The sequence below is a fragment of the Stegostoma tigrinum genome, chromosome 27 (assembly GCF_030684315.1).
Source record: "Stegostoma tigrinum isolate sSteTig4 chromosome 27, sSteTig4.hap1, whole genome shotgun sequence".
NCBI classification, from domain to species: domain Eukaryota; kingdom Metazoa; phylum Chordata; class Chondrichthyes; order Orectolobiformes; family Stegostomatidae; genus Stegostoma; species Stegostoma tigrinum.
The window spans coordinates 3271877-3297880 of record NC_081380.1 but is presented as its reverse complement, the minus strand read 5'-3'; the positions used below and the strand labels follow the sequence as shown (position 1 = coordinate 3297880).

Here is a 26004-nt window from a genome sequence, read left to right as displayed (position 1 = left end):
CCCTGATTCGGTCACACGGGGCCGACCGTGGGCTTCGGAAGGAGGATGGAAGCGGATTCCAGGCATAGAGATCTATACAAAAGCCGCCCTGCTCCCTGGAAGGAGACGTACAGGAAGGTGAGCTGTTTGGGTCCAGGGGAGGCCATTCGGGGCCCTCTCCGCCATTCGATAAGATCAGGGCTGGCTCGACTGTGGCTTTAGCTCCACTGGCCACAGTCCACCGTAACCCTTAGCAATTTCAACCGTGAATATCTCCACCGTTTTACCGCTGACAGGACAAGAGCTCAAACACTCACGATCCTCAGAGAAGATTCGCCGAATTATTGTTGCGCAGAGGGAGGCCTTTCGGCTCCATTGCATCGTGCCAATCCCCTGCCTTTCCCCCACACCCCTGAATGTCATTACTAGCCAAATAAACATCCAAAGCCTCAATTAAACTGCGTCCACTGTTTCCAGAAAGTGCATTTTATAACATAACTGCTTGTCACATGAAAATGATTTTTCTCACATCACCCTTGCTTAATTCGCACGTCGCTTTTAAATAAATTCCTGGTCATGTGCATCTTAAATCCGAGACCTCTGAGTTTTAAACACTGTTCCAGTCAAATCACCTCCCGCTCTTATAAATTACAAGAGCGATAAACCCAGTATAGTCAAGCTTTGCATAAAAATCAATCACTTTAACCCATGAATTGGCCAAGTTAACTTACACTGAAATGCTTCCAATGCAATACATAATTTTCAAGGAGGCTATGTTTGGACAGGGTACCTGAGGTACAGTTCTGCTGATGATACCCAGCTTGTTGTCATCTCTTTTTCGACCAAGTATGCACACAAACTCCTTTTGCAGCATGACGTCTGATTCCAAAGTCCTCTGAGGTCTTGCAAAAGAAAATATTGGGAGGAACGCTGCTCTCAACACTTTTGTCTGTAAGTTGGCAAATTACTCAACATAAATCCAATGCAGATAAAGTAGAAATTGTCTACAATTGAATATTGCCAAGACTGAAGCTATTACATTAGGATTGTACCACAGAATCTACTGCTCCATCTCTCCCCAGCACTTGTCTGAGTAATCAAGATTATATCATATTTAACCCTGATGTGAGCTTTGATTTTGATTTATTGTCGTCACATGTACTGAGAAACAGTGCAAAGTATTGTTTTGCTTACTATAAAGGTAGATCATAACATACAAACTGCATCATGATTATAGAGCAGAGTACAGTGTTACAGCTGTAGAGAAGGTGCAGAGAAAGATCAACATTAATATTTGAAATCCATTTAAAGGTCTGATAACAGTGGGGAAGTAGCTGTTCTTGAATCTGTTCATACGTGTATTCAAACTTGTACATCGTCTGCCCGATGGAAGAGGGTACAAGAGAGTATAACTGGGGTGGGAGGGGTCTTTGATTATGTTGATTGCTTTCCCGAGGCTGTTGGAAGTATAGATGAGTCAATGGATGGCAGGCATGTTTGCGTGATGGACTGGGCTGTGTTCACAACTCTCTGTAGTTTCTTGCATTCTTGGAGAGAGCAGTCGCTATACTACACTGTAATGCATCTAGATAGGATGCTTTCTATGGTGCATTTGTAAACATTGGAAAGATTCTTTGTGGATGTGCTGAATTTCCTTAGCCTCCTGAAGAAGTAGTGATGTTCTTGTGCTTTGTGGACCATTGTGTCGAGGTGGGTGGACCAAGACAGAATGTTGTTAATGATCACTCCCAGGAACTTGATGCTATCAACCATCTCCACCTCAGCACTATTGAAGTCAGTGACTAGCTCCTTCTTTTTGCTGACGTCGATGGAGAGTTTGTCGTACTTACACCGTGCCGCTAAGTACTCAATCTCTTTCTTGTACTCTTTCCTACCATTGGAAGGAGAAGTTCCAAGAAAGTCCTGACCTAATAGGGTGGTGTTGTCAGAAAACTTGTAAATGGAATAGGGGCAGAATTTGACGTCATAGTCATGAGTGTATAAGGACTATAGTAAGGAGCTGAGTACGCAGCCTTCTGGGGCACTAATGTTGAGGATTATTGTGGAGGAGGTGTTGTCATCTATTGTTACTGATTGTCGACGGTCCAGTTACGGGGGCAGTGGAAGACCTAGGTCTCAGAGTTGAGAGATGAGTTTGTTTGGAATTATGTTGTTGAATGCAGAGCTGTAGTCAATAAGTAGGAGCCTGTGTATGTATCCTTCTCATCCTGATGTTCGTCAAAATCATACTGTGAATGAAATGCTCTTTTTCCAGCTCACGAATTCATGTTTGTCTTTACCCCTGCCTCAGTTCTTATACTGATGAAGCCTTCATTCATGCCATTTACTACTTCCAGAATCAACAAATACATTCCTGTCTGGCTGCATTCTACCTTCCTGAAATTTGCCGTCTTCCAAACCTCTGCTGCCTTTCACCAACTGCCATGTCACCATCATACTTCCGTTCACCGATCTACTTTATCGTGTTCTCTGCACTATTCCTCTCTGACCCTGTTATGTTACCCTTCCCTTTTTCTAATCTCTTTCAGTCCTAACTATCTGAGATACTTGCACTCCTAAAATTCTAGCCTCTTCATTGCCCTGCTGCCATCAGATCGTACAGTACAGTAGAGGCCCTTCAGCCCATTTTGTCTGCACCACGAAAAAAAGCTCTAAATCTGCACTAGCTCCATTTTCTAGCACTGGGCCCATAGTCTTGAATATTATGACAGTTTGAGTGTTCATCCATGTAATTTCTAAAGGTCAGGAAGCTTCCTGTCTCAGCTACCCTCCCAGGCAGTGCATTGCAATTTCCTCTATCCTTTGGGTGAAAACCGTTTAACTCAAATCTCCTCTAAACCTGGAGATAGTAAGAAATGTCGACGCTGGAGTCTGAGATAAGACAGCTTGGAGCCAGAGGAATATAGCAGGTCCTGACCCAGAAGGTCAGCTTTACTGCTGCTGATGCTGCCTGGCCTGCTGTGTTCTCCAGTTCTAACCTCTAAATCTTGTGCCTTTCACCTTAAAGTATGGCCACTTGTTCTTGACCCTTTAACTGAGACCAAAAGCTGCTTTCTGTCCACCCTCTCCATATCCCTCCTGATCTTATTACAGCTAAATCAGGTCCTCTCTCAGCATTCTCTGCTCTAAAGAAAACACACTGACCATATTCAGCCGCTCTTTCGAGCTAAACTACTCTATTACACAAAGCATCCCGGTGAATCTCATCTGCACTCTTGTCAGGTGCAATCATACCCTTTTCTCACACAGTGACCAGAACTACACATGATACTGCAGCTATGGCGTAACCAAAGTCCTACATGTCTACAAGATAACCTCCCTGCTTTTATGATCTATGCCACAACTGATAAACTCAAGGGTCATGTGTCCTGTTTGCCTTCTTATCCACCCTAGTAACCTCTCCTGTCACTGTTAGGGATCTGTTGGCAAGTAGCCCTAGATATTTCTGTTACTTTGGAGTTCCCTAGAATGTATTTGATGGTAGGACTTGGGCATCACTTGCTGCCCAGGATTTATTACCCATCCCTAGTCGTCCATGAGAAGGTGTTGTTGAGCTGCTGTTTTGAACTGCTGCAGTAAACATGCTGAGGTTGACCCCAAATGCCCTTAGGGAGAAGATTCCAGGATTTTGACCCAACGACGGTGAAGGAATAGCAATATATTTTCAAGTCAAGATGGTGAGTGGTTGGAGGGGAATTTGCAATTGGTGGTGTTCCATATATCTGCTGCCTTTGACCTTCCGGATGAAAGTGGTTGTGGATTTGGAAAGTGCTGTCAAAGGAGCTTTGGTGAATTTCCTCAGTGCATCTTATAGATGGCAAACACTATCCTTACTGAGCGTTGGTGGTGGAGGGAGTGGATGTATATAGATGTGATGCCAGTGGGCTGCTTTGTTCTGGATGTTGTCAAGCTCCTTCAGTGTTGTTGGAGTTGCACTTATCTAGGCAAGTGGGGAGTATTCTATCACTCTCCCAACTTGTACCTTGTACATGGTGGACAGGCTTTGGGGAATCAGGAGGTGAGTTACTCGCTACAGCATTCCTCACCTGTAACCTGCTGTTGTAGCCACGGTGTTTATATGGTGAGCCAAACTGAGTTTCTGGTCAATGATAACCTCCAGGATGTTGATAGTGGAGGATTCAGTGATAATCGTTGAACATCAATGGGCAATGGGTAAATGAATTCTTATTGGAGATGGTCATTTCCTGGCACTGTGTGGCACCAATGTTACTTGCCACTTGTCAGCCCAAGCCTGGATAGTGTCCCTGTCTTATTGCATTTGAACGTGGACTGCTTTAGTATCTGAGGTGTTGTGAATAATGCTGAACATTGTGCAATTATTGACGAACGTCCCCACTTCTGATCTTATGGTGCAGGTAAAATCATTGATGAAGCAGCTGAAGATAGTTGGGCCTAGGATACTACCCTGAGGAACTCCTTTAGAGATGCCCTGGAGCTGAGATAACTGACCTCCAACAAACATGACCATCTTCCTTTCTGCCATGTGTAACTCCAACCAGCAGAGAGTTTGCCCCCGATACCTATTGATTCTAGTCATGCTAGGGCTTCTTGATTCCACACTTCATCGAATGATGCGTTGGTGGGTGTCAAAGGCTATCATTTTCATCTCATCTCCAGAATTTAGCTGTTTTGTCTATGTCTGAACAACGGCTGTGATGAGGTCAAGAGCTGAGTGGCCCTGGTGAAATCTGAATGGGCATCATTCAGCACATTATTGTTGGCCTTCGTTGCAAGGATATTCAACAGCAGGGAAGTCTGCTGCTGTTATACAGGGCTTTGGCATTTTTGCCTCCTTATCTGAGGAAAAGCTTCCTTGCTATAGAGGAGTGCAGTAAAGGTTTACCAGAGTGAATCTTGGGATTGCAGGAGTAATGTATGAGGTGTAATTGAATCCTTTAGAATTATATTTGCTGGACTTGAAGAGAATGAGGGGATTTCATAGAAAACAATAAAGTTCTAGACAGATAGATACAGGAAAGATGTTACTAATGACAGGGAATCCAGACTCATGAATAACATTCTAAGGGCACGAGGTAAACTATTTAATACTGAGATGAGGAGAAACTTCTTTACTCAGACAGTGGTGAGCCTATGGAATTCACTACCACAGAAAGCAGTTAAGAAAACATTGTGTGATTTCGGGAAGGAGTTGGATGTAGCATTTAGGGCTGAAGGGATCAAATCAAAAGAGGAACATGTAATTGAATTGGATGATTAGCCATGATCATGGGGTCTGGGTGGGATGCTTCAAGGGACGGTGTGGACTTGTTGGGCCGAATGGCCTGTTTCCACACTAGGGAATCTAATCGTAATTAATGGCAAAGCACGCTTGGCCTACTCCTCCTATGTTGTGTGGTACTACGTTTTTCAATATTTCCTTATCACTGATTTCTGATTCGCTGGCCAGTAATTTCCAAGTTTATTTCTACTGCCCCCTTCTTGAAAAGTAGAATGACGTTTGCAGTGCTCCAGTCCTCTCGCGCCTTCCCTGTGGCCAAAAAAGAATTAAAAATTTAGGTCAGATCCTCCATAATCTCCTTCCTTGTTTCCCACAGCAGCCTGGGATACAAACGCATCTGAACCTGGGGATTTGTCCACTTCTAAGCCTGCCAAAGCTCAAATACTCCTCACTTTCTCTGTCAAACAGCTCAAGAACCTCATAGACCCTCTTCCAGAATTCTGTACCTAAATATCCTCGTCCAAATTGAAGACAGATGTCAAGTACTCATTTTGTACTCTGTCAATGTCTTTTCGGCTCCACGTGCAAATTCATCCCCACCCCCCTGTCCCCTAATGGGCCTTACTTTTTGCCTTGGTATCCTCTTCCCCTTGATATATTTACAGAATATTTTGGGATTATCCCTGATATTATCCACCAGTGTCTTTTCATATCCCCTCTTTTCCATACCAGTTGCTTTCTTAAGTCACATCCCCTGCACTTTTTATAATCTGTTAGGTTTGAATTGCTCCCTTTGTACCTGTTAAAAGCCTCACTTTTCCTTATCCATTCCTCATATCTAGTGTTCTCTAGGCTTGTTGCCCCAACATTTCACTCTCTAAAAAGGAACACGTTGTGTCTGTACTCTTGCCAATTCCACTCACCATTCTGTTGCAGATTTACCACTGTTCTCAGTCTACTTTGGCCAGATCCTGCATTATTTTAATAAACTCTGCCTTCCCCCATTTCCAAAACGGTGTATTTTTTTCTTGCGGACCACCTTTCTCCTTCTCCACAACAAGCTTAAAACGCACAGTGTTGTGCTTGCTATTACTAAAATGCTCTCTTGTTGCCACCTCAAACACTTGTTTGGCTTTCTTACCCAGAATTAGCCAACACTGCACTGTCCCTTGTTGGATCTTTCTACATGTTTCGAGAAATCTGTACCTGCTGAACCGTTAATGGTATGACTGTCCTAATTAATATTGGAGAAGTTGAAATCCGCTAATATAATTACCCTATTATTGTTTTTACACACATCATATTATCTACATGTCTGCTTTTCTATTGCCTGCTGTCTTTTTGGGGTTTGTAATAAACACCTGGTAGCCGGATCAATGATCTCTGATTGTTATAAATTTTGTTTATACTTCTGTGTCTTCTTGTGTGTTCTGTACCTCTAAATGAAGATATAGGGAGAAGTCAACTTTGATTGCTATCTAGCTATCCCTCTGAAAGTGTGTGTGAATACTGTGCCAGGCTTGATTATCACACTCCCTGTAGTTGAACTGAGTGACCACTTCGCAGAACATCTATGTTCTGCTTGTAAAAAAGACCCTAAGATTCCAGTTCCTGTCCACGCTAACACACCACCCTGTCCTCTGGCTAATATCTCTGTCTCAGACTTGGTTCAGTGTAAGCTGGAAGAACAACACCTCTTCCACTTGGGGACCCTGCAGCCCTCTGGACTCAATATGGAGTACAATAATTTTAGGCTCTAATCTCCCCAGTGTCCTAGCTCCCTTTCCCACATTCCAGGCCTTGTTATCACATAGCCTGTCATTACACACAGCCTATTGTTAGTCACTGACTGTCCCCATTAACAGCTATTCGCCCTCCTACCCAGATTGTAATCAACTCCATCTCCTATCCACCTGCTCCTCTCTGTCTTTGGGCTGTCTTCTTTATCCTATCGTTCACTCCCTACTCCATCCTCCTGTCTATCTTCTGTATGGAAACTGACATTTTCCTGACCACCATCAGTTCTGAGGAAGGGTCACTGGACCCAAAACTTTAACCCTGATTTTTTCTTCATGGATGCTACCAGAACTGCTGAGCATTTCCAGCAATTTCTGTTTTTGTTCCTGATTTACAGTATCCACAGTTCTTTTGGTTTTTATTTCAAGGAGATAGTCTAGACTCTAACTTTTTCTTACTTGAAGGCAAAGGTAAGGTGCTGTATTCCAGATTAATTCAAGGTTACACTACTTGGCTTTAAGCAAAATGTACTTCAGTGTTACCTTTTAGTTAAAATATAAACAAAAGAAAGAAGACTTGATATAACTAACTCAATTGGAAAACTAAACAGAATGATACATTTTTTAACCACTACACAGCAACTGTTTCAATATAGTAACAGGCCAAACACACACCCCTTGGCAAAGGTAGAATCAGTAAAACACATTGTCTCACATACAATTCTCGCAGCAGGAAGAAAATTACTGCTTTTATCTGTAACAAAGAGCTAAACTAAAAAAAATCCTGATTCTGTGGGACCCAGACTCCACCCATTAATGCTGCTTCTATTGCCCCGACTTTTCTTTTAAAAAGGCCCAAGGCCACACAAGCGTTTATTTTGTTGGCTTGAAATAGACCACTTGGTACTTCTGTCTCAACCTCTCCATTTTAAAAAAAACAAGATGAACACACCTCTTAAAGTCATCGCATTATCACACAGTGCCCAGGGATCTACTTGCAGAAAAATGTCAATATCATGGGGAAGGACAAGGTGAAATCTTGCAATGATTTACTGCTTAATTCATGGACTCTGTGATGGCTGACAAAGCTGGACCTCAGAGTTAGACCTTATTAAGCAGTATTCCGAAGGAAGTTCCCTTTTTGAAGCTCTGAGAATTGATTGTGCATTGTAAAAGTGACTTTATAATGTGAAATTGTATTGTTTAACCTTGTGGGTGGGACAATCATTACTGCTGAACTTTAACTTGTAAAGAGAGCTACTTGGAAAATCTCAACAGATTTTGCAGTGAACTGGGAGTTATGGCTGCAATTCTGTGAAAAGAATGCCCCATAGCAGCAGAGAGATTGAAAGTCAGATCTTTGTTTTAATGGTTTTTTTGAGGGAGATATGTTGACCAGAACATCAGAAATTGCTTGTCTTCAAATGCTGTCATGGTATGGTGGATTCCACCTATATCGAACAGGTATTGAGAACTTGACTGATGTGTCAATCCAATGGCAGTATTGACATTTTTATCAGATCAGTTTAAGCCTTTTGGAATGTTTCAGTATGTCGAAGTGCAAGTTGTTGTCATCCCCGTTACAGTAGGAGGCCTCCTGCATTAATACGGTCATAGGTAAGAACTGGTGTTAAGTGTTTAAAATGAACAAGTAGTGAAGGTCAAAACTCATCTACAATCTAAAGAATTGGTTGAGAGAATCTCAATATAATAATAAGTAAACTGAATCCAGAATATTACATCAGAGTTAATAGATGAGCAAGACATTGTTTACGATTGAAGAAAATGTTAAACAAATCATTCAGAATAATCTCTTTTACATGAAGTGCCTGAAGTATGAAAAATGCTGTCTAAATCTAATCATTCTTTAATTTTGAAGTATACTGTGAACTGCAATGCCTTTCCATTTACAGAATGTGGTTAAATAGGAATTTCCCCCATTGTTTTTATTTTAAATGTTGTTTTAAACATATTTACAAATAGGCAGTGGGTTATATCTTTCCAAATAAATTGTAGATACGTTATTAGTTCTCTAAATAAGAAAAATTTATTTGTTCATGATATGCAATGACTTTCATTCCCTCTATTATTTCTCACCAGAAGTGCATAGAAAGACTAAAGAATAGCAGAGCAAAACTGTTAGACAGGTACAGGCATGTAGGTGAGAATTCCAACTGCAGCCTGAATGGATCCTTCCTCGTTCAAGAGGTGATGGATGAAGAATGGAGAGCCTTGAAAGCCCGAGATGATGATTTTCAATCATTGTGGAAAAAGGGAAGTTTAACAGAGGTTTGTCAGTCTCAAATCCCTTCTGACCTAATTCCATTTTTTAACTTTGTACACTTTGAAGTTGTGTTGCAAATACAAATATATCAGGATGGAATCTCCATTAAAATAACATGGGGGGAACATATGGACAATTCAGATTCTTGTGTTAAGCATTGTACAATGTAACCATATATGTATAACAGCAATTCGAGAAGGTGATTCTCGAACACTTCACGGGCAATTAGAGATGGGCAATAAGTGATGCTCACAAGCCACAAAAGAATACATATTAAACAATGTATTTCCAGCCTTTTTTTTTGTAAGGAGCAAACTGCGTACATCTGTCATGAAGCAGATATTTTGAGAAGGCCTAAATAATGGCAAAGTCCTAATGTGTTTTAATTGAAGCTATAAGGTGTAATATTCGATTGGACAGACCTTCCACATTAATTGGATATTTCAGAAATTATATTTCTAAGGTAATTACTTTGCGGGGAGTCTTGTTAAACTGAACCGTTGAAAGTGTAATTATGGTCTTTTTCAAGAATGTCTGTATTTGTAATGTTTTGAAGAGAAGTCACTTCACAAAAAGTCGATTTATATTAATCCTAATTCAAAAATTGGGGTAGAATAAAAGTAAATATGTTCAACGGTAATAAGTGGGGTTTGCTTTGATGTATATAGAAGTCTGTATCTAGAAACTGAGCCTAAAAAATATCTGTTAACATTGTCCTGAATTTTTAGTGAACTGCCCTAAGAATCAGTTGCTGCCTGTGATTATCCAAGCATTGGTCTCATTGAACTGTTAATAGCCATATTCTTTAATTAAATTGTTGCAGAGAAAGGGTTAGTACTCTTCTGATCCTTAAGTAATTTTTAAATACTGAAGTCTTGCCCTCTGATCCTGTTTCATCTGGCAGCCTGTGGCAACTGATTGGATGTGATTTTTTTAAAAATCTTGCATTGGAACTTGGATGGTAAAGCAGGCCAATGAAATCAATTGGATTAGTTTTCTTTGGTCATTGAATTTAATAAATGATACATTCTAAGCTTTGTGAAATATGCTTCTTAGTCTGAATGTTTTGTAAAGTAATATGGCATTACGACTTTTCCATCTTTATTTCTTGATAAGATGAGATATATTTTACATCCTGGTCTTGAATAAGGTATTCCTATACCTGTAATGAAACCAAATTCCCTGACAGCCTTGTTATTTAGACATTTCACTGCCCACATTTAGAGTGGAAACACTGTGAAGCTTATCACACCGTTACATTCTCCTGCACTGATTAGATGGAATATGCATATTGCTTTAATAGTTACAGATTATTAGCAATTCTCTTTTAATTTAGCATCTTTATAGTTCCAACTCATTTTGGCAATATGGAAACAGCAGGAAACTGTTCATCTTATTGTTTTTGTCCTTGATAATTCCTTAGCATTTTAATGCTCATTGTCTGCCCTTCTTAGCCCTTTCTATTTCACTTCATTGAAAATGCCTGAATTAATTCTGAAGCCATCACCTTCTGTAGCAGTGTGCTCCATGCCCTTTCAAACAAGAAATTAACCAGTGTGGTTTTAACTTCACAATACACTCTCATTCTGTTTATTCAAATTTCTGGAGCATTTACCATATTAGAAGTGTACCATTGGAGTCATGTTTATTTGGTTTGATTTGTTCCCCAGGTTCTTAATACACTGGAGGATATAAATGAATTGGCAGAACTTGAGAAAATTCAACAAGACCTCCTCAGCGAAGGTAAATACACCTACAAGCTATTCCTTCTCAGTAGACATCATTGAAGACTGGCATGAATATTGTAATATTGTCTTCATCCCTGTTCCCCAAATGGGCTTGGGCTGAAGAAAATTTGGTCAGTTGACCTTTGTACGCTGATGTGAATTTGACATCATCATGTACAATGCATTTTTCTATCCACTTGTTTGCCGAAACCTGTGTTCTAATTACCAAATATAATAGAAGCATAATCCTTTTAAAAATCTGTTCTCTGAGCAGAAGGAAATCCTCACCACCCCTCCTTTACTGCTTAATATATTCTAATCCTTTTTAATTTCTCACAAATTTTAGACTGGTGTTACCAATTCCTTTTAAATTGCCTCAAGAACTGTATACCACTGTTCAATTACTGTTGTTGTTTTAAATAGTTACATGATCCACGTGTTTGGAAATATTGAAATAGCTCAATACTTGAGGTTGAAAGTACACTAATAAACAATTCCATAATTTGGAAACAATACAGATATGCTGAACGGCTGAGTTGCAAAGAAATTGATCCGAGGCTGGTGACAACTCAGCTAAGAAAATATCATTGATGAAACAAACAAAAAGAGAAGTTGTTGGACAAACTCAGCAGCTCTCACAGCATCTGTTGGAGAAAAACAGAAGTAATGTTTTAAATCCAGTGACGCTTCTTTTGAGTTAGAAGCAGCTCGGAAGACGTGGTACTCCTCCTGATGATGGGATCACTGGGGTGGTTTTGTGGTGGTGAAGCATAGAGAGTGAGTGAACTGGTGGGGATGTAGCCTAGAGAGAGAGGAGAAAAGGGTAGACAGACAAAGGAACTGTTGATAATAAGTCAAGCTACTTAGCTGATAATGGGGACAATGAGTAGTTGAAAATGCGTTGGTAGTGCTGAAAGTAGCCGAAAACATGACTGGGAATGTTGGGCTAGATAATAGCCAAAGAAGGAATGTTCATGTTCTGAAATTGTTAAAGCATGATGAACTTGATAAATAGATTATGTTATGCTGAACAAGTATTCACCAACAAGTTTTCTGGATAACATTATTACCAGCTTCATATTTTCCCAGTGTCAATTTCTGTTAGGTGAGGCTAAACTATCATAAGAAATTGGAAATCTCTCCTAGATTTGGTCTGGTCATTTCCTTGTCTCTCTGGTTTTCAGTCTGTAGAATTGTTTCTGTTGCGCAATGTAGATGGGAGGGAGAATGATGCTGTAAAACTTGACTGTATATTCCTGCAGCTAATTCAAAGTCAAGGCAGCAATGAAAAGAGCAGTGTTCAGTGGTGATTACTTGATTCATACTTGTAAACATCAATGCAGCAGAATTTGGACTTAATGGGTGAACAGGCAATTGAAATGTATTTCAGCAGATGGAAAGCCAAATAAGATGTTGACTATTTCAGCTTGTTATTGCTGATGAACTAGGATAAATGTGCTTGCAATAGGTGAAAATAAACTCGGCATGAATGGCAGTGATTTTATTTTTATAAGCATTGACCTACTCTTTATGTTTTGATGCTTCAAATACAGAAATGGTTTAGCAAAGTCAAATAAAACGGATGGTATATGAGAGAATTAAAGTGTGAGCAGAGAAAAGTACCAGCAAAGGAACCTGAAGAAGCTGGTACCAATGTAGAAGAATAATAGAATTTCCAGGTTGTGAAAGAAGAACTTAGCAGGAAGTTGTGAATTCTTTTATACAATAAACGCCTTGATTTAAGAAATAGAATAATAGAGCGCTTTTGAAGAATTCTCCTTCCAAGCAAGTTTTGCAGAATAGATTTTCTTTTAAGATTTTAGTAATATATTGTGTCTTCTATACTTCTTGTAGAACAAGCCATTATTGAGGAGTATGAGGCCAGCTTACGTTTCGATGAAGCCTGTTTAAATGCCATGATTGACGGATTTGATGTTCCAAACAGAATCATTTGTCCATTATGTAACAGGTAAATCTGCTGCAATCAGCTGTGTTTTGCATTTCTAGCTAATTTCCCGAGTTTCTTTAAAGCTATTTTTAAAGCAAGGGGGCTTGAGTACCAGAGGAACGGAAGTTATGTTAGGAGTTATATCATGCATTTGGAATTGTTGTGTCCGGCAAGCAGCAGGCAGGATATGTTGGCCCAGGAGGGGGTGCAAGCAGATGAATCAAATTGGTACAGGGGCTAAAACACATGTTGCATAAACCAGGTTTTCATTTTGGTGGTTATAATGTATTGAAGAGTGATCTAATTTAAGTATTTAGATGACAAATGGAGTGAAAGGTGGACAACAGAAAAATTATTTACCTTGCTGGGAAAGCTGAGAACAGGACTTCCCAAAGTAGGAGTTGGGATCTCAATTGGGGTTGAGAGCTAAAATGTTTGGATAAATGTGGGAACTGAGGCAGTAATGGCTACCATGGAGCTGTGATCAAATTACAACAGCCATGCTTCTGCTCTAACAGACCTTCAGCTCTTGCTTTCTCAAATGTCAGGAGAAGTTACCACAATTTTCCATCCTCAAAATGAGGTCGCAGTGGAAGAAAGTTTTTGAGAAGCACCAGCCTAGAACAAGGAGAGGCATAACTTGAAAATTAGGGCTCAACCACTTGGGGAATGTCAGAAAGTGGTTCTTCACCGTGAAGATAATTAGAATCTGGAATTATTCTGTAACCGGCTAGGTGTTAATTCAGAATTCCAAAACAGCTTGATTTCTGTTTGGTGAAAAGTATTATAGTTTACAGAATCAAAATTGGATGGAGATGTGTACAGATCGGGTGTGATGAAATTGAATGATGGAGCAGGCCTTGGGCTGAATGGCATACTTCTGCTTTTGCTTTCTTAGATAAATTGTTTTAAGATATACAAATGATTTATAGGAGAGAAACTGGAGAGAAAATTAATTTTTTTTAAATAATGAGAACTGTACAATTGGAGCATTGTTGGCTTGAAGTTGTCTAACTTTAGAACACAATTAATTGAAATTTTGAAACGACTTTTAAAGTGACTTAGCAGACCAGTGGGGTCCTGGTTTGATCTCAGATCTTCATATCCAATTAGGTTGCAAAAGCGTTAAAATTTTTGAATGGGAAAAAAAGAAAGATGTCCCAGCATTCCAGCTGCTATGACTTGCACTGGGCTTACATGTGATATTTCCTTCCTCCCAGTCAGCCAGCACTGTTTGTTTATGCATGGCAAATGATTACTTGAGCATTTGCCAGTGTTTAAAAGTAGAACACCAGTGTTAAATTCCATTGTGATGGAAGCTATGTCTTGCTTACAATCTGATGTATTGTTTTAAGACCTAACTCTCAATAAATTCTTTGGATCAGAATATTCCTTAATTGAGCCGTCAATCCAAAGTCAGTCTTTGCCCTTATTATGTAAAGAGCTCTAGTTGAATCCAGGGATTAAATCGCAAATCTTCTGCACTGTATTTTGGTTTATATCGTTTGTTTTCCTTTACTTTGGGAAGCAAAATAAACTCTAGACTGTACATTGATTGAGGCTGAAACTTACCAGATTTATTAAGCACCAGAAATGTACAGTAGATAAGGATACAGATTTTCATGCAATTAAAATAAATCCATCTCAAACTTTGCTGAACAAGGTTCCTAAAATTATTTTTTGTGAAATGTCAATCTGGTGGGATTAACGTTGATGGGTATTCTATGCATTAGCAGTCCAAACCAGTAACATGACCATGGCTTGGGAAGAGATATGCATGCCTCCTTGGCCGTTCACCATGTCTCAGTTCCCCTTTGGCCTTGATTAGATAAGTATCTGGAGTGGAAAAATACAACACAAAAACAATTTAATCACAATGCTCAGGTTCAAAGGCAGTTCTTTCCAAAAGTAATGTGAACTATAGTTTAGACTTCTGATTATTCGACTGTCTTTCTTTTGCTTTTCTATAATTAGACTTTAACTTGATTATGTTTGCTCAAAACAGTGAGTGTCAGTTTCCCTTTTGTCAAACATCTATATTGGACACAAATACAAGATAATAGGATATAGAAGTCAATTTATCACTGTCTCCTATTGCTTCTCATCTAAGGAGGTGGGACCTGGCTTTATAAAGTGATTTTTTTGCTGACGATCTTCATGAACAGCAGTTTAGTATGGAGCTATGTGTCATTAATTAAAGGGATGAGGGTTTGGGGTGTGTGAATTGAACCTGGAAGTAGTACAGCGTCTTTGATGACAATGTACGTTTACTGTCCTTCGTGCTTGCCAGAACTACTTCAGTGGAAACAGGAACAATCTAACAAAATCTGCTTCCTTTTTGCAGGAACTACTTAAACGTGAGCAATGACTTTATTACATGTCCATGTGGAATGTACATTACTGCAAGGGTAAGTTTCTTGCATACGGGGATCTGACTCCCTTCTTTTTGCTTCTTTCATGAAATTGATGATTGGGCACATAGTACTGAGTTTACAGTCCCCTAACTGCACAGACGATTTTTAAATTTATTCAGAGGATGTGGGGATTGATGGGCCAGCATTTAGTGCTTAATCCTAATCACCCTTGAGAAGGTGGTGTGGTGAGCTGCCGCCTTGAACTACTATAGTCCATCTGTTCTATGGATAACCTGCAGTACTGTTTGCAATGGATTCCAGGGTTTTCACCATGACAGCGAAAGAATGGTGACATACTTCCAAGATAAGTTGATGTATACTTTGGAGGGCAACCTGTAAGTGGTGATGTTCTGATGCATCTGCTGCCCTTGTCCTTCTAGATGATAACAGTCACAGGTTTTTAATGTAGCATCAAAGATGCACAGTGAGTTGCTGCAATATACCTTTTATATAGTGCACAGTGCTGCCACTGTGTATTGGTTACGGACAGAGTGCACACTTAATGTGTTGAGTGGAGTGCTGGTTAGGTGGGCTGCCACGTATAGATGGTGTTGGGTTTCTTGCGTGTTGTTGGAATTGCACTTATCCAGGCAAGTGAAGAATATTCTTTCAGATCATTGTTTTGTGCCAAGTATACAGCTTTGAGCCAGAAGATTCAGAATTACCTGTCTTTGACCTGTTCCTGCACCAGTATTATTGAAACGGCCACTTCAGTTCAATTTACCATCAATGGCGATGTCTAAAATGTTGATGGGGGAATTCAGTGACAGTACTGTATTTGGTTGTCTAGAACTGATGGTCTTGTTAGAGACAGTCACTGCCTGACATTTTTTAGTGGTACAGGCTCAATGGCCCAAAGGAGCTATTCTGGACAGCGTGATTATATGATTCAATTTGTGGACGATACATCTCTCAATACAGATAAATTGGTTTAATTCCTGCTAAATGAGAGCTGTGTTAGCCAAGTGTGTCTCCGGTCTATTGAAATGTTTGCAGATTCTGTTCATTTACTTGCAGGAGGTAACAGTGCAGCAGTTTCGAGCTCTTCTGGAATACAGTGTCACAGAACATAGCACTCTATGTGCACATTGTCCAAGCTTCTCTGTGGTGAATGGTATAGAAGCAGAGCCCACACTTCTCATGAGCTGTCAGGTAAGCGGGAGGGTTTACTCGACAACTTTGCTACAGTGATGTGACAGTTCCTCAGCTTTTGGGAAAGTATGGGTTTTCACCATGCTGTTCCATCACAGCAGGAGAAGTGTCTTTACTTCTAGTTAGTTCTGCTTTTTGGCACTTTTTATTAATTTCTTTAGTTATTTTATTCATTGACTTTTGTTTTACTCAGTAGATCATTTACGTTTTTTTCATACTTTGATTTTTTTAAAATTCATGCTTACATTGTGCCAAACCAGATCTCAGGCAGCTGCTGCAGGGTTTTTTGCTGAAACGGAATGAGATATTCAGAAGATATCCGAGTGCTTTCTGGAGGGCTGGCAAAAGAAATTATTTTTGCCCCAATAAAATAGAAAATGTTGGAAATGCCCAGCATGTCCAGCAGCATCTGTGTAGAGAAAAACAGGTCAGAAGCTGTACATTAGAACTTGTGCAGATTGTGTACCTGAAGTGTTAACACATTTCTCCCTCCAGAGTTGTTGTCTGGCCTTCTAGGTACTTCCAGCATTTTCTATTTGTATTTTAAATTTCCAATATCCACAGCACTTTGTTATGTGTGCACCATACTGGGCATTTGTAAGTGTGGTTCGTTTAAACATATCATGAAAACATAGTTACCACTCAAAGCAAAGTGTACTGTTTCTGTGAACACCCACTTGTTTGGATAAAGGTAGTGTTATTATCGGTGAATCAGGTGGTGCTGATTTTCTAGATGTTTTGTAAATCTTAAACACTGAAGTAAAATCAGGAGTCATATATACACCCCTGTTAGTTCAGGATATTCTCCTTTGTATAAAAACTGAAATAACTGCAGATGCTGTAAATCGGGAACAAAACAGAAGTCGCTGGAAAGCTCAGCAGGTCTGGCAGCATCTGTGAAGAAAGATCAGAGTTAACGGTTCCTGAGGAGGAGTCACTGGACACAAAATGTTAACTGATTTTTCTTTATAGATGCTGACAGACCTGCTGAGCTTTTCCAGCAATTTTTGTTTTTGTTCCTATTTTCCTTTTGTTTGTAGGATTGTTATTTGTGAGCATCAAGTGTTTGTTGCTGTCCAAATATTGCATTGGATCTGATTGAAGGAAACAGAGGAGATTGCATAATATGGAACACCAGGATGTATGTAACTATCTGATGTGGTTGAGAAATGTTTCATAATGAAACCTGAATTTTTGATGGGCTTTACAAATGGAGGCATAGGGGACAGATGCCAAGTTTTACTAAATCTATACAAAACCATTCACTGCTGTTGTGACTAAGATTCCAAATTCTGGGCCCTGAAAGGTTGTGAGGGCGAGGTTTAAAGGTAAGAGATATGTGGTCTCACTTTCGGAAGTGACATTTTTGATTGACAAATGCAGGAATGACACTGACTCTCTTCTGTACCGTAGTGAGTGCATTTATTGCCAATTGGAAAGTTGTAAAATCTTTTTAAAATCAGCAATTGTTTTAAATAATAGCAGTTTTCCTGGTCCGTGTGGGGGAGCCACTTTATGACATATTTCTGTGTACAGATATACACTTTAAGCTGACTTGTAATCAAATTTTGATGGACTAAAAGATATTTTCTTGAAAATATTGATAAAATAAGTGCTAATTTAATCAATTCACCATTCCAGAAATGAAAACTGACTAAGTCTTAAAATTACACCAACAATTTATCCTGGTCTGAATGAATCTGGAAGTCTGCCAGTCAAGCTGTAATCCCTTGATCCCTTGAGAAATATGGGTAACTCTCAACTGGCCTCTGAAATGTCCGAGCAAGCCACTGAGTTGTATGAAACTGCTACTAAAGAAAGGAATGAAACTAGAGGGACCATCCAACATTGCTCGAGCCAAATAGCACATGGCAAAACTAGTCCTTCAAAGTTCCCCGTTACCAACATTTTGGAGGCCAGTGCCAAAATTGAGACAGCTTTCCAGCAACCAGTTAAGCTACAAGCAACACAGTCATACTAACAGAATTATATCTTGCAGACCATGATCTGTATGGACTGTTGTCATTTCCATTCCTGGATAAGACAGGTCTAGCAGTGGGAAACAGTCTGGAGGGAGTTGCCTTGGGAATCCTCAACATTGACTCTGGAACCATAAAGTTTCATGGCATCAGGTCCAACATGGCCAAGGTAACTTGCTGATTACCACTCCGTTTGGTTAATGAATTATTGCTCATCCATTTTGTACACCATTTGGAGAAAGCACTGAACACAGCTAGGGCACAGATTATTCTCTGGGAGGGAACTTCAATGTTCATCTGTAAACATAGGCCAACAGCGCCACTACTACTGACCGAGCTGACAAGGCCTAAACGACATTGCCATTCGACTGGGTCTGCGAGAGGTGATGAGGGCACTAACAAGAGGGAAAAATATACTTGATTTCATCTTTACCCACCAAACTGTCACGGATGCATCTGTCTATGAATGATCACCGAACAGTGCTTGTGGAGACAAAGTTCCATCTTCATATTGAGAATACCCTCCATTGTGTTGTGTAGTATGCTTTTTACTAAGCAGGGTAGACTTTGAACATCTAGCAGTTCAAGACTGAGCATCCATGTGGCACCGTGAGCCATCATCAGCAGCAGAATTATATTCAGCCACAATCTGCAACCTAATGACTTGACATATACCCCACTCTGTCAAACCAGGTAACCAGCCCTGGTCAACAAAAAACACTGGAGTGCATGTCTGGAGCAGACCAGGCATACCTAAAAATGAAGTGTCAACTTGGTGAAGCTATGTAATAGGACAATGTGCATTCCAAACATCATAAGCAGCATGCAGCAAACCAGGCTATGTGATCCCATAACCCACAACTCAGATCTAAACTCTACAGTGCCATCTCGGTTGTGAATGGTGATGGACAATTAAACGACTCACTGGAGGAGGATGCTCCAAAAAGGTCCTCATCCTCAATGACAGGAGAGCACATCAATCTAAAAGATAAGGCTGAAGCATTTTCATCAATCTTGACTTGGAAGACGAGTGAATGATTTATCTCCATCTCCTCCAGCATTGCAGATTTGTTTCCCTCCATGTGGTATCGAAGAATGGCCGAAGTCACTGGATATTGCAAAGACTATACACCGTGCCAACTTTCGGGCAATGGTACTGAAGACTTGTGTTCCAGAGCTTGCCACACCTCTAACTAATCTGTTCCAGACAGCTACACAATTAGAAACTCTGCAAAAATATTGATTCTATTCATAAAAAGCAGGACAAATCAAATCCAGCCAGTTAGCACCCTCTCAGTCTGTTCTCAATCATCAGCAAAGTGATGAATAAGATCATTGACCGTGTTATCAAGCAGCACCTGCTCAGCAATAACCTGTTGGCTGACTCAGTTTGGGTTCCATCAGGGCCCTGACAGTTTCAGACCTCATTACAGCATTGCTTCAAACGTGGACAAAAGCTAAATGCAAGAAAGAGAGTGACTACACTTGAAATCAAAGCTGCATTTGACAAAGTATTGGGATCAAGGGGTTCATGAAAAGCTCAAGTTAATGGCAATCAGAAGAAAATTCTCCATGAGCTAGTCCAAAGAGAGATAGTTGTGGATACTGGACACCAGCAACCTCCCCAGGAATTCTTTAATGTCTTAAGCCCAACCATTTTCAGCTGCTTCAGCAATGGCCTTCCCTCCATCATAACGTTAGAGGTGGAGATATTTGCTGGTGTTTGCATCAGACTTTTATTATTTATTCCGAGGGATGTGGGTGTCACTGGCAGGTCAACATTTATTGCCCATCTCCAACTGTCATTGAGAAGGCAGTAGTAAGCTGCCTTCTTGAATGTTGCACTCCATGTGATTATAGGAACATCACATTGCTGTTAGTGAGGGAGTTGTAAGATTTTATCTCAGGGACCTTGAACGAATGATGATCCAGTTCCAAGTCAGGATGATGAATTTGCAAATTAATTTAGCAGGAATATGCAGTTCTCGCTTGCACAACCTCACAGAAGTGACACAAGTAAATTAATTTTAATAACAGAATATTGTATGAAATACTTTTCAAATGTCTTCATATGTAACCCTCTCAAATGTAGTTTTTATACTAACTTGTTGTAATTTGTATTTTTGTTTTCTTTCAGGCTTGTGATTACCTGTCAGTTATCCTGTAATTACCCAGATACTTCCAGGATTTCTTCCAAGAATGGCGAAGAATTCTAGTTCTCAGGGGTTTAAATCGACTGAACAAGAATAACCTCTGATTTGTTGTGGGGCACTTTGTGCATTCTGTATTCTACCTCCTAATTTACTGAAGGTTTTTTTCTGTGTTTGTATATACCACCAATAAGTAGTATTTGGGTTGTTTTCAGTGAAATTCTTCAATTATTAAAAAAATGACAAAAAAAACCACTAAGGACTGGGAAGAAATGATCTCTTCTGTTGTCATCATGGGCTGCATTCATGAGGAAATAATCTTTGATCCTGTTTCAATCGTGGGGTGGGGACAGTAATATTTAAAGCAGTGGGAAAGAAGAGAAAAAACGGTCACTGACCTGCTGCAGAAACAATGTTTTAAGCAGCAGAGCCCTACGGGCTGAGCAAACATATTCCTGCATTGGACAAGCTCTTGGGTTGGAACATAATTTGTAACTTGGTTCCAGTGGAAAGAATTAAGAGGAATATATCAGTTTGCTTGATTGTAAGTCCCATTGTTTTAATTAGATTCAGGAACAAATATTTGAAAACCTAAATTATCCCTGACAGAACTCATTTTACATTGGAGCAAGCTCTGCAGACAAAACTTCAGGGAAAATAAACAATAATTGTGAAGTGCTGAGTCAGCTAACCAGAAGACTGTCCACATGTCACAAAGCAGATTGCATTTCCATCTGGTTCTGCCTTTTATTCATTCATTGGATATAGACGTCAATGGCTACACCTGTGCTCATTGCCCCTTCCTAATAGCACCTTTTGAAAGTGGAGGTGAGTTGCTGCCTTCTGCTGCTGCATATTTTTGGGGGAATAGGGACCTCACAGTACAGTTTAGAAAGGAATTCCAGGCTTTTGATCCAGCAACACTGAAGGAAGATCAATATAATTCCCAGTCAGGTTGGTGAGTTGCTTGAAGAGATCTTACAGGTGGTGGTGTACCCATGTATCTGCTGCTTTAGAGTAGAGGTTGTGGGTTTAGAAGGTGCTGTCGACTGAACCTTGCTACTTTGGTGCATTGCATTTTGTTGATGGTGCACGTGCTGCTGCTGTCCATTGGTAGTGAAGAGTAAATGTTTAAGAGCCTGGTTCTCCACGAGGAGGGCCATCAGTGAACGGATGGCGTTAGACTCCGTATGCAAACCACTACTGGGGGGCAACGTAGATGAGGTGCTCAGCTCTGGTGGCCTCTGCAGTTTGAATGGCGGGTGCGAGGGTGCAGCAGCTCTTCATCGGGGCTGCACTGATGATGTTGTCCAGCATGGTGGTGGGGCGCCTGCGGACTGGTGGATTGACTCGGTGACTGAATCAACCACAATTTTACTCAAACATTTAGTCCCTCTAATTCCCAACAATTGAAGGCAGATGAACCCCAAATTCTGATAACAAACCTTGCTATTTAGCTGGGCAACCTACACCAACTGCTAACAAGAAACAAAGGCCCCCTCACCCACAATTGACAGCACCAGCATCATATACAAGTTTCCATACAAGGACCGTGAAAAAATTTACATTGGACAAACAGAAAGAAAACTGGCTATGACAATACATGAACACCCAACCGGCAACAAAAAGACATGATCAATTCTCACGCGGCTTCATACATGCAGAAAAGGAGGACCACCCGTTTGATTGGGACAACATCAGGATCTTAGGACAAGCCAAGCAGAGACAGGCACAGGAATTCCTGGAGGCCTGGTTCCACAACAAGAAGGCTATCAATAAACACACAGAATTAGACCCTGTATACACACCGCTGCAAAGTAAAACTGGGAATGAGGTAATCAACTCCAGTGGAACCCTACGTTTACACTTCAGAGAATCTAATATGTTATTTAATGCACCCACCATTCTGAGGTAAATTCCTTGTGGAGTGATGTCACATCCTTGTTCTCCACTCCTTTGGCACAGTTCATATCCAAATGTTGGGAATCTTTGTAAGTTCTTCCCCAACTTCTCTCAATGTTGGGTTCCGATTGATTGATTATCCACTTTCAGAGTAATTTCCTTTCAATCTGAGTGGAAACCATCACGACAGATTCACACTGATTGCTGTTGGTTCGACAATTTCATTTCCCATTTGATAGCACAGGCAGGGTGGGTCAGATCTCATTTTCAATGAGAATCCAAGTCAGGCGGTGGAATCTGGTGATCTTTATTGTGATTTACAGCACACAGGAAAAGAGGTAAATAAAAAGCTTCAGAATGTCTTATACAGCTTAGACTGAGAGTGCACATTTCCTACACCCCACTTTGATAAGTATTGGTCAGCTACACCAAGTTGTCCCTCTGTAACTGGCTCTCTTGTACAGCATCTTACACAGTTCAAGCTTGCTAATCACTGAGACGGACAGGCTTGTGGTCCACGTCCGGTCTAGCATGATGTTTTGCCAGACTTTATTTGTCTTTCCTCTCGTGGTTTTTCACATTGGATACTGTATTCAAGCAAGACTTGCCAGCTGCACTGTGTTAACTGTCAATTAATTGGATACTTGCCTATGATTTCAGGGACCTTTAAATTCCTCATTGCAGGAAGTACAAAAGAGTATTGATTTTTGATCAGTTCCAACAAAGTTATGTCATTACATCTAATGTTCGAATCCTTTAGCTAACAATTTGTGTCTTAACGTGCTCCTTCAATCCACATTCCAATGTCTGCCGATCTCTGTATTCATTCCTCCCTGGAGTGATAAATTGAGTGGGGAGTGCTGGGGCATCGTTTTTACTGACTGAAACTAGTTTAAATCGTTCGCTTTCATGTTTGTGGCGATTACTTGTATACATGTGGATCTATAACTACTTAGGAATGTACATTTAAGATTATCTGAAGAATCTTAAGTAAAAGCCTATTCCTAACATCGTAAAACATTGCTAAAACAATTCAAGAGAAACAACTAATTAGTATGAAATGTTCTCATCTATGTAAGCAATTGCAGCTGCACATTCTATTTCATTTAAGTGACCTTGATTATACAAAATTACCATTTGTTCTGCCTGCAGCGACGAGATTAAGCACATATTTTCCCACGTGCTCGAACTACTGTCAACCACTTCTGCACTATGCATGGCCAGCCGTCAACCATTTTGTGCAGCTCAGTCAGAGAACATAGAAGATAGAACACTACAGTGCAGTACAGGCCATGGGCAGACCTAGCAATGCGAACTTGGTATCTTTCCAATACAAGCCTGCCTGCATAACCAACAGCAATCTTATCCTTATGATAACTATCGTCTTGCTATTTCTAAGAGCCATGTTGCTCCCCATTCATATTTTCTGTGACCTTCTTGCCTTATTATAATAACTTCTCCTTAAATGCACACAAATGAATGGATGTAAAAAAAAAGGAAAATATCCAATCTGGGTGAGGTTGTTTTTCGAAATTAGTCTTTTGGGATGTGATTGGCTTTTGTAAGTTATTACATCATCGCTCCAAAACATGCATTTCATTACTGCATTCCCTAAAGCATGGTAAATAGGTAGTGAAGTTACTTCACTAATGCATATCTTTTCATGACAGATTCCACAGAAAAAAATGACAATTTCTTAGCCCTGTTGCAACCAATACTTATCCTTCAAATAACAGCTGGATCAAAAAAGCTATTTTATCATGTCTGCTTTTCTTTTCTTTTTCTTAAACCGATAGTGATGTTGCAGGCTAGGCTTTATTGAACAATTCTGCCATTCCCCTGCAGTCATTGACAATACCCAGTCTTCAGTTTTGAATAGACCAACATTACTGTTGAACACTCATTTTCCTTTTAGGTTATTGTAGAATGTCTTCACATTCATTTTGATGTCCCTGCAAGTTTGCTTTAATAATCTCATTAGTAGCTCTTCGACATTTCCGTGTACCCTTTGCTGGTCTTTGCATCTCCCCCATTCAGCAGGATCGATGCTGATATTTATTTGTTCATGTTTGTTTACTTTCAGTGAAGTGGAACGTGACTCATGCAGGGGTACAAGCTGGTTTCCTCCTGTGATCAACATTACATTGAACGTTCTCCACGGTTCATCAGCTTAGAGCCATCAACAGATCTTCGCGCCGTATTCTGGAGAGGCTCTGTCTCATCTTGATCAAGCCAGCTTTACCAAAATCCTAAACTCCAGCAGCTGATTCATACTTTTCACCTTCACGCACCACATTGAACTTGGTCATGTTATGATCCCCATATCATAAATGTCCACACAAAATGAGGTCACTAATTTAAAGCCAAATCCACTCTCAATACTAAAGCCAATATTGCTTATCCACGTGGTGCAGACAGGCCATAAAGCAATAGCAAACGATAGCGACAACACTGGAAACATTCTTCTACCAACTTAAGAGGGACTTTGTCACATTTCTTCTGGAAGCCTGTGTAAACAACATCCATCGATGCTGTATCCTGCCAACTTTTTTAGTCACCTCTTCGAAACCTCTTCAGTGTGGTCTTTCAGGCACGACCTACCTGTCACGTGTCTAAGCTGGGTCTCCCTGACAAACTGAGAATTTTGAGTGTTCACATATGCCATGCTGGATGATTGACTGTGGTCACGTACCAAGCTCTCATCGTGACGTTTTTGCATTCGTGGCCTTTCCAAACACGATTCAGAAGATTCTTAGCAAAGAGGGTCACAATGACATCGATTGGGGAAGTGTGGTAATCCAAAGTGAGGCATCGCTGGGCAAAAACAACTGTTTGTGCACTTCAGCAAAAGAATTGATGACTGGTTGTTGGAGCTTTCACTTCAAACTCAAGTACTTATAAAGTTTTAGTGGATTGCAGGAAAAGGAGTAAGAAAGATGGGGAAAGCTAAAGTGAAAGACACAGGCAGATCGAGCGAATGAGCAAGTAGTTAATGCAAATACATATTGCAAATACAGCAGAGGACATCGTGCAAAGGAGAACCTGCTATTGCAGGGAAAGCACAGCTTTGACTGCACGAAGCAAAAGTGAAAGAGACAGGAAGACAGAGCGAATGAGCAAGCAATTAAAAGGACGTTCGTGGCTTATTGAATGGGAGTGAGAGAGTGCAGAGCAGCCTCTGGCTGCAAAAGCCTGCGGCGCCTGGTATTCCCAGGTGGTCACCCATCTGAGTACTAACCAGGCCTGAGTCTACTTAACTACCAAGATCAGATGAGATTGGGCATTTTCAGACTAGTATGGCTATAGGCGCTGAGCACTCACATTTCTGACTCCTTGCAGACACGCACCCCCAGTTTTTGTTCACTTCTCTGCTTTACAGCATATCACTGGAGCCACAAACTGATATTGCACTATTCTGTTCCTCTTGCTCTCGAACCTATTCTCCTTCTCTCTGCAATGACAGACAGGAGCGTAATATTGGAGGGAGGCAAATTCATACCGGAAGATTGGAG

General features: G+C 40.4%; 1 protein-coding gene and 1 non-coding gene across 2 annotated transcripts; one reads left to right on the top strand and one right to left on the bottom strand.

Moving 5' to 3' along the window:
• The first annotated feature begins 6 nt into the window (after window positions 1-6).
• On the top strand, window positions 7-20853 carry rpain (RPA interacting protein). Its single transcript, XM_048557084.2, has 7 exons — window positions 7-117; window positions 9037-9225; window positions 10891-10963; window positions 12802-12916; window positions 15240-15303; window positions 16327-16461; window positions 20578-20853. The coding sequence occupies exons 1-7, from the start codon at window positions 46-48 to the stop codon at window positions 20605-20607; spliced, it is 678 nt and encodes a 225-aa protein (XP_048413041.1). The 5' UTR covers window positions 7-45; the 3' UTR covers window positions 20608-20853.
• A 4828-nt stretch (window positions 20854-25681) lies between these two features.
• Window positions 25682-25800, bottom strand: LOC125464793 (5S ribosomal RNA). Its single transcript, XR_007250084.1, has one exon. It is a non-coding gene; the product is annotated as a 5S ribosomal RNA (ribosomal RNA).
• Window positions 25801-26004: the final 204 nt, after the last annotated feature.